Source organism: Taurulus bubalis (genome assembly GCF_910589615.1).
Source record: "Taurulus bubalis genome assembly, chromosome: 10".
In the NCBI taxonomy this organism is placed as follows: Eukaryota; Metazoa; Chordata; class Actinopteri; order Perciformes; family Cottidae; genus Taurulus; species Taurulus bubalis.
Genome location: NC_136598.1, coordinates 3,100,434 through 3,116,619, shown reverse-complemented (window position 1 = coordinate 3,116,619; position 16,186 = coordinate 3,100,434). Strand labels below are relative to the sequence as shown.

Here is a 16,186-nt window from a genome sequence, read left to right as displayed (position 1 = left end):
CGCTGTTTGAGGACGAGGGCCAACAAAGGACTTCACCAGCAACCGAGCTCATATCGCATTGTCACCTTTTGACGAAAGTTGTTTTCTAATCCTGTGACCCGAGTCGACTTTCATCACCTCAGACATGCAGGTTTGGTAATCTGTGTGATAGCGTGACGGCAGACTGGAGTTATGCATTTCTCTCTGTGTGTTGAGGAAGTGGTGAGGAAAATAATGCAAAACAAATTTAGCCTACTTTCAAATGATCTATCCAGTTAATGGCGGTTTGTATGTAGCTGCTGAAACCCAACCTGGAGCAAGTACCTGGGATCAGTGAGCCCACTGTTTGAGGGGTGGTCCAAGGATGGTTTCAGGTATATTGGTGCACTGCCAGGAGAAACAGTCGTCATATATATTGAAGTTGATACCTTGAAACCTAACGAGCACATTATAATTATTATTACTATATCAAGAAACTCTAGTGATTGTTTTATTCTGACATTTCTGCAGTTCAAAATGTCTAATATAAACATTTTACATTAAATGTTATTACAAAAATAACATTGGTGTGGAATAAAAACCATAAAACCTTCAATAAAACATAGTTGTATTGTGTCTGAGTGGGTTCAGTAGCTATGCTCTGAAACGCCTCTTTAGTTTGAGACGGTTTTACAGATGGACTTCACCATCTTAGCCCTGACATGCTGATGGGAAACAGGGTCATGATCTTTTTCATGGCAGACACCCGACACTAGTCATGTGACAAACCCATTAACGGTGGGGTATGAACCCATGTAAAATGTCAAAATACTGTATATATAATGGGAACATTTTTGCCAGTTTTTGACTTGCTTTGCATTGTGGGTGTTACGGAGCTCATTTGGTGAGACGCATCCTTTCGCGTCATCCAGCAGCCTTTCGCTGGCTATAGAGTAAGTGATCGTCATCCTCCCACTGTCCCCTGACCTCTGTCCTCTTTCTGTGCTTGTCCCGTTTCTGTCCAGGTTCAGGACATGTGTTTCAGCCAGGACAGCCGCTGGGTAGCCGTCAGCACCCTCCGCGGCACCACCCACGTGTTTCCCGTCAACCCCTACGGCGGCGCGCCCTGTGCCCGCACGCACATGTCCCCGCGCGTGGTCAACCGGATGTCCCGCTTCCAAAAGAGCGCGGGCCTGGAGGAGATCGAGCAGGAGCTGAACCGGGTGGCTGCGCTGGGAGGAGGAGCGGGAGGAGGAGGCGTGGGAGGAGGTGGCTGCATCCTGGGTGGAGGAGGAGGCATCGGGGGCCGTTGTAGCCCCATATCCCTGTCCAGCAGCCCGTCGGGGTCTCCACTGCACGGTGAGGAAGAGGGAGGGGCTTGCTGATGTCGTTGCCTGTTTGTGCGTTCAGGGTGGCATTTTAGGGAGCGTTTGGTGCAGAGCGGCATGCGGGAGGTGATGTCGACTTCACAGGCTCACATTATGATGACAGTGGTAGAAAGCTTAAGAAACTACATTCACGGTTTTTGCTACAAGTTTATCTTTTAATCCAAAAACGATGAATCAATAAGTGTGATCAATCATCGTGATACGGAGCAAACTTCCTCTACCGTTTGAGAAGCTCTCAGTTGGTGTTTTTGCTTGATAATTAAGTAAATTCATAAAAAATATTGTTGAATAATTTGCCTAAACCTGTCAATCGACTAATCCGTTCAGCACTGAGCCTCCGACTGTAATACGACTCGAAAAAGAAAAGTGACCTTTTTAATTTATCACTAGGGGCAGAACAAAAAAATCAAACCAAGCTCACAGAGCCCCAGCGACACAACCAGCCCATGCGGAGCATCCGCAGTCACTTGGAGCCACCATTGTACCAATTCCTGGGGAAAGCGTCTCGCTCCTTATCGGCACGATGCTTGTCACAGATCTCTGGCTGCCTGCAGAGAGCTGAACCGTACCAACAACCAAAACAACAAGCTCAACCAGAAACGTGCACTCCGGAGAATGTAGATCTCCACCGGGTGTGTCTGCAACGACCACGCACACGCTCACAGGTCGGAATGCATAATCTCCTGGCGGAGATGATAATGAGCTGCAAGAGACTAAGAAGCTCTGTAGAAGTCATTTTGATATTATTTAGAATCCAGGCGAGATGTTGCTCCAGTTGAGTTGAGTTCAGTGGGTGTGTTTCGGGGTATCTCTGTGTGTTTCCAGTGACTGGTCATCTCAGTAGCTCTTTTCCAGGGACTCTGATCGGTCTGCCACAACCTTGTCCACCTTGTTTGTCAAACAGCAGCGCAGGCTGCTCACACTGCCCGTGTCCCGAGTTGACATAGATACACACTGATAAACACTTTGTGTCAACTGCCCTGCTTGACCCCAGAGGTGTTACCCAGTGTAAAATATCACAGTTGTCATTCGTCATGGATTTCCAGGAATAGCCCTGAGCTTTGATTGGTGTCCAGCAGCGATGAGAGGAACCCGGTAAACCCTTCAGAGAACCAACTGACCAATGGGTCCTTTTACACAATATAGTAGTATCATGTGCTTCACAAACATCTTCTACACGCTCATTGCACAAGGTGCAATTAATCTAATATTAATCGCGATCGCGATTTTTGGCTCGTCAAATCAAGTGCTTCCTCACAGCCACTAGTGGGCGATCCAATCCTAATCTACAGCGGCAGCCTGTTGACTACTTTCCTGAAAGAGAAGAGGAGTATTACTGGTGTTGTTTTCCCCTGGAGAGTCTGTGTGTGCGTCATCACGGTGAGATGACCACAGTGTCTGTGCTGCTGTCTCTCTCTCTGTGTGCAGGCTTGTCTCGGCGACAGTGAGCAGTGAAAGTTACCTTTTAAGATGGATCAGCTATTCTCCTTTTCGAGATTCGCTACTCCTCTGAGTTCATCTCAGCCTTTTACAAACTGTTGTATTATTTATTGTTTAACTGCCATACTGTATATTGACAGTACTCTTAATTATCAACTTCCCTTGTGTGGCGAAGGAGCCGTGACATAGGAAACATATCCATATCGCTCTAGCCTCATGTTCTGGTGCAGTCGCTTCTTTAGTCTCCACGGGCCGGAATAGGTGACAGTAAAGTCATATTGTTATCAGCCCCGACCCCAGAACTCTCACTGCACCCCCTGCCACGTACACACACACACACACACACACACACACACACACACACACACACACACACACTCGCTTGAAAGATGGCGCCCTTGCTTCCTCTCTCCGTCCTGTCTCTCTTGTCTAGACCTAGACCCCTCTGTAACCCCCGACACTAACACACACACACACACACACCCACACACACACACACACATTCCTCCAAACTGTGAAAAATAGGCCATCAAACATTAAAAGGATGTCTGACTTTGGAGAGTCACCGCTCCGCTGCGATGACAGACAAAGAGGGACAGAAACATCAAAGTGGGCGAAGAGGTGAAAGTGAGTGAGCAAAGTAATGAGGTACGATTGAGAGAAAATGAAGGAGAGATAGAGCGGGGGGGGGGTAAAGGAGGAGCGGCAGGCAGGCAGAGGGAGAGAAAGATAAGTTTGTAGTAGCAGCAGCAGCGCTGAAAGCCGGGGTCTCGGGAGCATGGTCGTAAATCACACTTTTGTTTCAAAGGAGAGCATTAAGGCCACCTGTCAACAATTAGTCCTCACAGTGATACCTTATTGAGTGTGTGTGTGTGTGTGTGTGTGTGTACTTTTGAAGAAGATAGACTGTTAGAACCCATCATTATTTATATAAATACAAAAGAAGCATGCCATACTCTCATATTTCCGTGGAGTTGCAGTGACCGTGCTCGACCCTTAAGAGGGAAATTGAAGGTTTTCATAACTCTAATATTTTACAGTGTATAATATAATCCACAGGAAATTGAAGTCAGGTTTCACACTGCTTTTATCAAGGTGTTAATCCATACCATACGGTCACAAGCTCACTCTCTGATAAAAAACACAAAGTCCCGCTCTGTGTGAGCTGCAAGTCAGTCCCTGTGTGTACTTAAAGGGTTACAACCTCATTCACACAGTAGTGTCCCGCAGCTCAAAATGTTGCTCTGACCTTGCTCTGTTTTGTCAAGTGAGGTGCGTCTGCGCTTTGAGACATCAGACGTGTTTCTAAAAGCACCTGCACCTTTTGTAATGCAACAAACAAGATTAATTTATAATATCATACAATATAACACCGCAATCATTTTGAGGCTGATACCTCAAAAATCCTATAACAATATACTGGCAAATATAACTTAAAGCTTGATCGGAAAAAAAATGTCAAAAGAAGTTATGCGTAATGATCTCATGCAATTGTGTTTTAAATGCGATGGAATAAGATCTGTTTTTTCTTTCCCTTTTTGCAGCGCAGTCTTCATGTCATTACGCAGCCGTGCTCTGCAATTTAATTTACTGTACAGGCCACTTTGGGGTGTTTCCTGGACGCTGAAGCCAGAGATGAACTAGACTTGTCACACAAGCTCCTGCCTCAAAACAAGATGATCCTCACCCTGCAGACGAGGCCTATATTTACAGAGTGGCAGAAAAGAGCATATCGCGGGTCATTATCAGTTCAGATCCCTGTGGGGCAAGGTCACGTAGGTCTCTGTGTGTCTGTCACTCTGAAGATAGCGGCTCCGAGACATCCTGCCACATGTAAATTTAGAAAGCCAGCCCCCTCCACCACTACCGCTGCCACCGGCGTTGATAAAAAAAACTCCATAATTTGTGCAATTTTCCCCGGATGCAAACACATTGAGTCACATTTGCTTTTGTGTCTGCCTTCCGCCTGTTTTTTTTTTTTGCGCCGAGTCGGGTGTGAATTTTGTGCAGGGAAAGGTGGTGGTTGTCTTTCTTTCTTCCTGCGCTGGCAGAAAGCAGCGGGGTTGAGGCAAGCCGGGGCCGGGCCACCTAGCCACAACAGCTGCTCTGTGATTGTCGCCAGCGAGGACAGCGTTGATTTTTGGGAAGGAACTGCAGAAAAGTACACATCCTTCTCAAAAGCTGCCAGCCCAGGCCGCCGGCACGCCTAGAAATAGAGGCTGCAATTGGCCGCCGTCTTGTCACTGTTAAGATCTGGAACGGCTATTTACGTCCCGGTACGCCCCGGCGTGTACAGTGCGCCCCCCCCCAAAGCCTTCCTCTGTGCGTTGCGTGTGTTGTCATTTGAGGTGATGACCCATACTGCGAGCGTCCCACGCTGTGAAGCGCGGTCCGTCTGCGGCCCGGCGCATGAAAGGCTTGATTAGTAAGTGCAGCTTCCTTGCACAGGGCAGAGGTTATTGAGTCTATACCAGGCTCATGGCAGCCGCCGTATGGTTTTATTATTCAGATGTTTTTCACATCCACCCACAGTCGGCTGTATAATACAGCAGCGTGCACAGGTTTGGATCTTGATCATAATCATTTTTCTGCATTTGATCCGTGCTCATATTTCCTGGTGAAGTACTCTGCCGTCAAAGTGTCTCCCTTTTTGCTGTTGCATTCTCACGACAGTCAGGACTCGCTGTGCACTTCTTTTTTTTGTTCACAGGCGCTGGTGCCTTTTGTGTGTACACACAGCCTCGGTCATACACTCCGACCATAAAACATCAACATGAGGCTATTAGTCAGTGCAACAGATTTGTTTCCTCATCGCGCAGAAGCCCCGGTGGTCCGATCACTGGGCCATCTGGGCCCTGGCGCTGGTTCAGAGGGAGAGATGGGGGGGGAGGCAAAAAACAAGGTGTGACGGGAAACTGTTAATTCACTTGTTGATAAAGGGACACTTCCTTTCTGCTATTAGAGGCTGACGGCTTGCTTATTTGGGTTTGGACTTGTGTTTTATCTCGCCTCCCTCCTCCGCCGGCGCTCCCCCTCCGTCACTCATCGTCCTGCGGTGAAAAACACCAACTCTCCGCTGAGGCCGATGCCAAGGAAACATTACCTCATAACTGCTGGTGTGTGACACGCATGTATGTACGCGACCTCACTGTGACTCCTTGCTTTTGACGCCGCAGGTACTGGAAGTTTAAACAGTCACAGAGTGCAGTCGGATATGTCGAAATCTCTGCTTCGCACGGATTTAACCGAACAAGTTGGCATGTTGGTTTGAAAAAGAGGCGTGTAAACAGTGCGGGAGATGACTTGTCCAGATTTCAGGCAGCAAGATGAGCTGTCTGCCTTGGATCCAGCCTCAGACGGAGCTAACCAGCATCTGTGAAGCCACATCAGGCCCACATGTTCATCAGGGTTTTTCATTTCATTTTCCTTTGCTCCGACCCCTTCCTCTCTTCGTACTTCTACACCCCGCCGTCGTTGCTGTGACATCTCGGCTCTGCAGCCTCACCTACGCAGACGCAACACGCTCAGCGCAGACCACGCCCACAACTGCCCCCAAACCCAAAGTTGGACTGGGTGAAAGAGTCAAACAAGCAAATTTAGGAAGATCGCGTGACACAGCTGGAAGCTACTACCGGCTACTAAACTAGACGGTGGAGTGAGAATGTTTTTGTCAACAATGGAGAAGGGGTTTATGGGTAAAATAACCACATGTGAACGTCTGTTTCTCGCTCATCCAAATGAAATGTCGACCCCATTACCCTGATGCAAAGATGATTTTAAAATCACAATGTCGTGTTAAAGCGCTCCCTCTTACTGATTTGTGACCAGATGTGTTGTTGTCGTTTGCATTTTTATTGAGGTTCTGTTGCCGCGTTCTATAAAGTAGAACACGGAACATGAGGAACCCACACATGTGCACATGCGGGAGGGAAGAGTGCTCATGCGAGCAAAACAAACAGAACAATGCAATATCAAAATAAACATTTTAATCGTTCTAAGGCCGTAACAGCTAGATATATTAAAAGGAATAACTACTACTAAAAATCTCTTACAAATAAACCATCAACATACATCATATTGCCTAGAAATATCCCACATTTATTGTAGAATTATAATATTTAAGTTTTCAATTCATTTCCTGACAATTTATTCCATCATTTCTATCCAGAGTGCAGTAATCAACATCTGTAAAAAGAAGGAAACAAAAACAATTGTTGTAGTGCTGAGGCTATAAATGATATGTTTGAATGAAATATATCAGCATTTAGATTCCACATCTCGGGTTGTCCCAGGCCAAGCAAAGCGTGGTGTGTTGTTTGGGGCTCGTCCAGCAGAAAGAGAGTGGGACACGACCCGTTTGAGCCGGTCCCACGTCTCGCATGCATCTGTACACACAACACCCCCTCTGTTTGATTCTGACAGCAGCACCGCTTCCTCTTCTTGTCTTGTTGTGCTCCTGCGTCTCCAAGGGAAGCAACAAATACACAGGAACCGTGACTTTGGGGAAGCTCTTGGAACATCAGTTGTCAATAACTTCGCCACTTGAATATGCTAAAGTAAAGTGTTTCTTAATTCTCTCAAAGCTTTAGATTGAGTAAAGAGCGTGGGGATCAGTAATGAAGGATGTGTGAGTGGTAAGCAATATGTCAGTATTTCCCTGCCGTGGAAATGTGCATGGATCCTCGGTGGCAGCCATCGGTTTCAGTACCGGCGCCGTCCTCCGTGTGGCGCTGTGTGGTCAGGATTCCCAGCCTTGGGAGAGGGAGGAGCAGAGCAGCCAGAGGAAGGGCCTTGAAGAGCTTGAGTTGTGCTGCGAGGGTTTTGCTCTGATACGAATCTAACAGAGAAAGAGCGGGGTAATTTCTCTGGCTTTCTTAATGAATGGTCACTTCCTCCAGCTAAAACAACTTGCAGCCCTCCTTTTGGAGTGAGATTTTTAAGGCAGTCTAAACACTTTCCTGGGCCTCTCGGCTGGAAGCTTTGTCTTTTGCCCATTTCCTCTCCTCTTTTTATTTGTCTTTAGACAATAAAGATGGTGAAGATCTTTTTTTAGATGTTGTAAAAAAAATATTAGTTTTTTTTCAGAGCACTGTTTGGTCATAATTCATATGTTTCATTGGACGCATGAAGTCCGACAGCGCATTCTGTAAATATTTTTTAATTTTTAATTCACCCTACAAATTGTTCGTCGGCAGGAAATAGGAAACGACAAATAGCTTTCTAAACGGAGCAGATGTTCTTTTAAAAGCATTTTTTCCCTCCCTCAACCTGCCGTATAGTCAAGAGGATTAGGCTTTGTACATTACTCAGGGCATTTGATTTACCAGTTGTGTGCCATCAAGAGGTAAGCTAGTGTCAGCGGCGGGTGTTTGTTGCCGGCTGCGTCGGCAGGCTTCTCCCTGCGGTCGGCAGAGCAGTCAGAGCCCCGCTCGGCTTGAGTCAATAAACGGAGAGCTCAGCGCAAAACCACACTGCAATCGAACAAGATGTTTACTCAGAAAATTAGCCTTCCCCTGTACTTTTAGGGCTTTTAAAGCGACCAAAAATACACAGTGCAAGGAATATGTATCTCAGCCGGCGTTCGGGCCCCGCCAGAGACCTCTGTCCTTATTTTTTTTCTTATTTTTTATTTTTTTATACGAACCCTAATAACTCAATCTCCACAACCACTAAACCCTCTTATCACCGGGTGCCCGCCACTGCACTCATCATTATTTGATTTGCAAAATTGTAAGGTAGAGATAAAGAAATAAAGCTGGCTTGCCACTGCACAGAGAAGGCACTTGTGGCTTCCAGCTTATTGCCGAGCATGTGAAAAGTGCACGCTCTGAAAAGCCAAAGCCATCCATTGTCACTGGATCAATAGGTTCTGCGTCCCACCCCTGTGCTGCTGCTGCAGTGTGGGGATCATTTTTGTCTCTGGTTTGTTTTCCTCTTAGAGCCGGTAGACGGGTTCCACCATGCAGTTTCACTTAACACGTTGTGGAACCTGATTAGTTCCAGTATGTGAAATATATTTAATATATCACCTTATTTTCTCGTTACTGATCAATAGTAGGGGTACTGTATACAATGTCTAAAACCATTCCTCAAGACACTCAATGAAACAATATTCAGTCATATTTGAGCATGCCTCACATGCCTTGTAAAAGTAACATTATAGATAAATCCAATTTAAAAGGAAGACTTCTACAATCCTGGAAAGAAACCCTAGTCCGTCTCTGCGGCGTGGGACACGATGGGGCCCGTGATGTTTGATTATTAATGCAGATGAAAAACAACTAACAAGATAGCGCCCTCATTAAAGAAAACAATGAACTGAACTCTGCATTGGCTGCGGGGGAAATCACTGTGGGTATTATTTGATCCTGAAGGAGATGTTGAACATTTCAGTTTGACGTCATGACCTTCATGCCGGCGCTCATACAGGCAGCGGCGCACACGTCTTATTATCTCCTCTCTTATTGTTTCCTCTCCTTCGGCCCACCGGCTCGTGAGAGGAGAAGCATTTAGAGCCGGACGGACGGATGCAGCCAATCTCCTCTGAGCGGGAGGTCGGCTCAGGAGGCTGCAGCACACTCTGATCGGTTCCTTATCACTCGTAAAGGAACACGGTCCTTTTGATTGAGACGGAAAAGCATACGTGGAAATACCAAATGTGTTTTTTTTGTTATAAATATTTTATAAAGGTAATATGTAATTAATTCCTTGTGTTGTGTTCTGGTAAATTATGATGAAATTCTGTCTCATTAATGCTTGTTGCTGGTCTCTTTGAGGGACATCCAGCTCATGTGCAAGACAAGAAATACTTATAATATATATCTTTTTCTGCTTTTGATGGCAATGTGCCAAACATCACCCTAAAAAGAGAGCTACGCTTTTTATTTTGAGTCTAACTGTTTGCAGACCTGCTAAAATAACTAAATAAAAAAAAAAACTCAAATTGGTCTGAGATGAGATTACAAAGTGTTGGATTAGATTCATTCATGTTGTTGTGTTGCACACAGTGCAGGCACTGTGACAAACAAAATGCAGTTCTGCATCGAGCCAAAAAGCATTAAAATGTGGTGTTATGTAATAAAATATACACAATGCACAGCAATATACACAATGTAAATACATGTTTAGGGGAAGGTATGAATATGACAGATATGTATGCAGTATCAACAGTACCCTGTATAGTAGGACCAGTTGGAACCTGTGCAACTGTTACACAGGACAGTGTAGGTATAAGTAAAAAATACATCAAGTGCAGGTGCAAGAATTACTAATAGTAACAAAAAATACTGAATATCAACTAAAAATCTGTTATTTTCTATATTTATAAAAGATATTCCAAACCGTTATCATACATTGTACCATTTCTTTAAAGGGGTTTAACGTTTTGTTTTTAATAAATACAACACAACCTCACATTTCGCCATCCGCTTGTGTTTAGGCCGCACAGGAGCCTGAAACCCACAGAATGAAAACACGACTTTTTCAGAACTTCTTCACATGTTCTTCTCCTCCTCACTGGCTTGTCTTTCATTGTCTTGTTTTTGAAAACAATTTTCAAATCTTTTCAATTTTTTTGTGTGTGTGTTTTTTTTTGTGTGTGTGTGCGCACATCCCCGACTCCCCAAACACACACTCTCCCTCCACCCCTCTCACACCACCCTACCACCCTCTCCTGCTTTCCCAAACATCCAATCATTAGCCATAACCCGGCCCTCTTTACTGTGAGGTACCAGCTCCTTGACCCAAATCAGATGATGGCAACACACACACACACTTCTAAACACACACGCGCACAAGATGTTGGGGTGTGAGTGTCATTGGATCCAGTGGGGCTGTCTGACCCCCACCCAGCTCTCCTTGCTGGTGACTCAGTCCTGTCCGATGAAGCCGTGTAAATACTGACATGCTGTAAACTTGGAGATCTGATTTCAGGTGTGTGTGTGTGTGTGTGTGTGTGTGTGTGTGAGATTGTCTTCACATGCTTGTCGGAAGTGTGCATGCGTGTTTTAGCATGTAGACGTCCTCTGCTTCTGTAGTGCTATATATATATTAGCATGTAGACATCCTCTTCCTCCTCCTCTTCCTCTCGTTTTCACGGTTACTTCTTCTTTTTCTTCTTTTATATATATATATATATATATAAATATATATATATATATATATATATATATATATATTTATAAATACATAATTTTCTTCCATCTCTTCATTACAGCACAAGCTGCTCTGAGCACCGCGCTCGTTTCCATATTCTGCATGTTTCACTCTTGAATGTTATGAGGAAATCACCCCGCCAAAAAAAACCTTGTCCGAGGGATTTTTTTTTTTATTTTTGCCGTTGTAGGGTGTCTGTTTTTTTAAGCTCCCTGACATGAGAAATGCCAATGAAAAATAATAATAATAAAAAAAAACGTTGGAAAAATGTTTCCCAAATAGGGTTGTTAATAAAAGCTCCCCGTTAGCTTGCGGTCTGGGACCGGGGGACCGGGCAGGAAGCCATTTTCACACAGGCCGGCCTGACCTCCGCGCCGAGCTGCACTGGAAGTAGCAGACGAGCGAGAGCGGCGTACAAAGAGCAAAGAGGAGATAGATCCCTCCGCCGCAACGTCACCTGAGAGAGAGAAAAGAGGAAGGAGGAGGAGAAAAGACTTGATGGCTTTTCCACCAGTCTTCCGATTCCTTTGCAAAACAGTAAATCTTGTGAAGTTTATTTTCTTTGCAGCATCTGTGTTTTATAAGGGCTCTTTTAATTTGTTTTTACTCTGTCCAGTGGGGGATCCCCGCTCCTTCGGCTCTTTTTCTTCCCCCTTTGTGTCCGACCCTTTTTATTCCTCCCCGCGTTCATCTCTGTCTCTTCTCCTCCCTTGTTTTCTCTCTCTCCCCCTCTCTTCTCTCCCCCTGTGGAAGTGAGTGTTTTAATAATGATACTTTGGGGAGCTGGGATGGTAGAACAGCTTTCCCCCCCTCCTCCTCCTCCTCCCCCCTGCTTTAATCCCTCCCTCCTTTTAACATGTCTGGGAAACTTGGACCATCAAGGAATGAATGGTGGAAAGTGGAGAGAGACTGATGCAGCTCTGACCAAAGAACTATTTCACGTAGCGGAGACACTTTTAATGTTGGTGCCAATAAAAAGTTTCAGTCCCAATAGAAACATGTGTGTATGCCTCATAGCGAGATGTTTGGGCCCTTTTAAATAATTAATCTATCAAATATATCAAAAAAATCTTTTGCACATCAATATATTTTTGTGTTTTTGATGTTTTTGAGTAATTCCTCTCAGAACGTGACTTTTACGCATTGAGAAAGAGGCCGTCATTTTTTTTCTGGACCAGGGTTGATTTCATTTATTTGTTTCTGAGCTTTGGCACCGTGAAACAAGTCATCAGCCAATCATGTTGAGCGTACACAATATTATCCGACAACAGGGAGGCTTTGTGGTCTGAACCAGAACCGTTAACTTTCTTCCTCCTCCACCCTGACGGAGGCAGCGCAGACCAGATCCTCTCCGTCCTCACCTGTCTGCCTACAGCTGTGCAGGTGCCCTGTAAGATGGAACCTCCTTTAGGTTCTGCTGGCTCACATGACTCAGCCTCTCATTCAGACTTTCACATCAAGGGGTACATATACTGTATCTGAAGGGGAATGCATACAAATATGAAACAATGCGATCATCAGACTGCTTGCTTTTCGTCAGCATTAATATCAGCATAAGTGAGACACTTTCATAGCCACTTCATGTTCCTCACAGTAACTTTAACAGTCAGGAAAATCAGTGCCAAACATCTTGTGAAGATCCAGTATCATGGGAGTAAAACAAATAAAAACCAGTCATTGTTTCTATACGTTGGCACTGTAACCGGACTACTGGAATGAGTCTCTCACTCCAAGCTGTCTCCACTGTGTTTGACCTACAAAGTACCATATTGTTGCCATGAATCATTTCTCGGTTCAACAATAGTGTGTGGACATGTATGTGGGAGTTTCCTGTCTGCAGGCGGTCGAGCTGAAAGAAGTGCTGTCGGATCGTTTTAAAACACTCGGACACTCTGCTGATTACGTTCAATCCCGTTGGTGTGTCTGTAATGCCTGACACAGACCCTAATCCCTAACAGGACTTTTAGTTTGAATGATCCATGATTTGAATGCTGTTGCACCGATTTTACACTCTTGACTGTTCTTCGTTTCTTTTTCTTTTACAGCTATTGGCGTCTCCGTTCAGACAGACGCGTTACCTTCAGAAGTTTAGTCAGAGCCGTAAAAGTATTCCCTCGCCGAGCCATTTTTATTCTTGTCTTCCGTGCACGGCCTCCCTCCCTTCTCCCCCCTCTCCCCCCCCGCGTCTCACAGCTGCGATATCATCCTCGGGTCCAAGGTCCCGTCTAATTCCCAGAGCATCGCTCAACATGTCACCTGCCTAACCCGCTTGCCTCCTGACCCGGCCCCGCTACCGCTCCGGTTTCCTTTGCCTTTGACTGAAATATCCTCTCTGGCAAAACAATTCAAATAAGACACAGTGTCCGTGTGGACAAGCGCAGTCTTCGGAGCTTGTCCTTTCGCACGTCGGCTCCTCATTGGAAGCCTCCTGCTTGTATTGGATGCAAATTGGGTATCAAGAGAGGGGAGAGAAACATGAGATGGCGTGACACGGAGCGGCTGAGGAGAGAGAAAGGGCGCGAAGGACAGAGCGAGAGGCTTAATGCGAGAAGAGAATGCAAATGCTGTTGAGACAGGGAGCGATGGATGGACGGACGGGTGGAGGAGAGCTGGATGGATGGTTGGATTAAGGGAGAAAGGGAGACGGGGGTCAGATGACAGTGTGACTTTTTTTGGCAGGGTCAGAGTTTTTCTCTGGACGACGGCGACGGAGCTGGATTTGCATTGATGGATCTTCTTTCCATGTGGATGTCATGTATCAGTGCTCGGGCACATCACGCCCCGGTCATTAATCAAATCATGGCCTCCGTCTAGAGCTATCTTTCTGCCAGACGCTTATCATCTGTCTCTCTCTCTCTCTCGCCCTCTCTCTCTTTTTCCTCTCTTGGCTTCCTCTCTGACATTTTTTTTCCGCCGAGACTTTGTTTTTTCCAGTTTTGATTCAATACCATTAACACTCAGATAATACAGCCCCAGTTGAGGGCATGCAACAGGTGTCTCCGGTTACATTCCAGCAGGTCCCTTTAAAGATGAAACCAAAGCTCCAACATGAGCAGTCGTGTTCGGCGGAGAGGAGGAATATGGCATAAGCTCTTTAATATACAGACCGGATCGTGTGCTCCGGGGTTTTTCGGCGTCTCTTTGGCTCCTGAATGATGTGATCAGTAATATCTCAATCTGAATGTACATTCTACATTTTCCATAGATTCTAAGGCACGTGCGCTCTTTGTGTCTGATTATAAAGCGGAGCGTTCACATGCTTCTTTGTAAAATGATGGACACATGCACAGGCCTGATTTCCGCTCTCACCGTCCGCCTTATATGGTCGAGGACACGCCCTTAATCAGTCGTTTGCATGTGTCTGCTCCAGTGCTCTCTATGAAAATAACAGCAAACAAGCGTATTTTCACTAAGTCGCATTGCAGCCGTCCTCAGACGCCGCTCTTAGTCTTAGACCCACTTATCTGAGAAGAGGAAGTGACAATAACTATCTATCAGCACCGTCATTTGTCTGAACGGTTCTGAATAAAGATTTAGATTTCAGCCATTTGCTCGACAATAGAGCTGATCAGGAAAAGGACCTCAACACAGGAGCAACCAAACCATGAAAACAAAATGAATACAAACTTATTTATCCCACATTCGAGTGTGTGTTCCCATGTCTGACTCATCAACTTGAGAACTCTTTGACTGATCGACACAAACCAGTGAGTGACACAGATTTCCTCTGTGTTCTGAAATATCACTTTTATGTTGACATGCCTTCAAGGAAAACTCATTTTAGTCTGCAGACTTCACGGAAGTGGCTAAAAGTCCCAACTGTTGCGTGATTAGAAGCTTATCTTGTCTGTACCTTTACTCAGTCTGTCTACGACTCCCCGCCACATGCACACCTACAGACACATGCTGTCTGACTCACAGCCATCCAAGCTGTCTGTTCACGTATCGTCTTCTACTGGTGCGTGGTCTCGAACACGTTCCACATCAACTTGTCTTCTCTGTCTTCACTGGGGGGGTTATGACAGTGTTGGACCCCTCTGCCTTGAGTGACAGCGCGGTATGCCTGTTTGGTCAACAGTGATCATCACCCCCCCCCCACCACCACCCGTCTCTGCCCGGCTACACCTGTTCTACTAGCCACAGGCTTATTTTGAAGGGTGACCGCTAATAATGCAGCGGAGCAAAAGTGAAATGTCCACTTTGAATGAGGATGCTAAATTCATTGACCCACCCCCCCAAAAAAATCCTCGCCCTCCCCCCTTCTTGGTTGAAGCACCATTATGGCTTTTCAGGCTGCTTCCTGTACCGATTTTTTTTTCCCCTCGTCCAGCCTCTCCCCCCAACACAAAAGGTGGCCGCCCAGGCTCTGGGGGTGTAGCACTTTTGAAAAGTGAAGGGCTTTCAGGAGCTGCCCTGGTACAGACCTCTGTTAGTCTTACCAAGAGAGGAGCAGAAGGAAATGAAGGACAGGTTTGTGTAATGGTCTCCACTCCCCCCTCAGAAGGTCACGCGGCATTGTTGGCCAGCGGAGGTCTAAAAGACAGCCCTTTAGAGGACCACAAAGCGGAGGTTTGGCAGGACTAATGAAACTCAGAGCTCCACGTTAATGATCTAAAAGACTGGACCAAAACACTCAGCAGTCCCTTTCCGCTCGCATTCAGCCTCCTCTTGATCGCTCCTTCCAAATAATGACAAGGCACTCTCCTCCTCTACCTTTATTGTAACCTTTGATGTCCGCCTTGTTTTCTTTGTCTCCGTGTCCCCCCTCCCTCCTTTTCATTCCTTTATGTTGCGCGGCTGTCACTCATCTATTAAGGCAACAAATGGAACAAGGAAAACATTCAGGGCGCGTATTGTGGTGCACCCATAGGTTTGCTCTTTATTTCTTTTGAAAGCACTTGAACTTGGAATTTTCCTTGGGCTGCCCAACAGGGTACACTTTTTTGTGTGTGGCTATTGTCACAGGATTACATGGACATATTTGTTTGTTAATCCGCATTTCTCCTCCCCTAATAGAGCAATGTTTCTATGTGACTGTTTATATATGATGGTTTCTTTTCACATTGTATTATAATATAGTGATATAATGCTTTTAAGATTACGATGCTTCACAAAATCTGGGATTGATCATTTCAGCCCCAGCTCTTGGCAACAAGCAAGCAATTCAGTCTGCCATATATTGACACAACATGCACACCATAGCGGGCCAGCAAATAGTGTTGAAATGTGTTATCTCCGGTAAGACG

The 16,186-nt window shown here is 45.7% G+C and overlaps 1 protein-coding gene across 2 annotated transcripts in view; it reads left to right on the top strand.

Moving 5' to 3' along the window:
- bcas3 (BCAS3 microtubule associated cell migration factor) overlaps positions 1-16,186 on the top strand; it is a gene marked incomplete at both ends in the record, with an annotated part of 311,433 nt that overhangs the window by 68,446 nt on the left and 226,801 nt on the right. For both annotated transcript variants that reach the window (XM_079225410.1, XM_079225409.1), the window contains one exon: positions 984-1,317. In XM_079225410.1, coding sequence (XP_079081536.1) covers positions 984-1,317 — 334 coding nt within the window. The remainder of the gene's footprint in view (positions 1-983; positions 1,318-16,186) is intronic.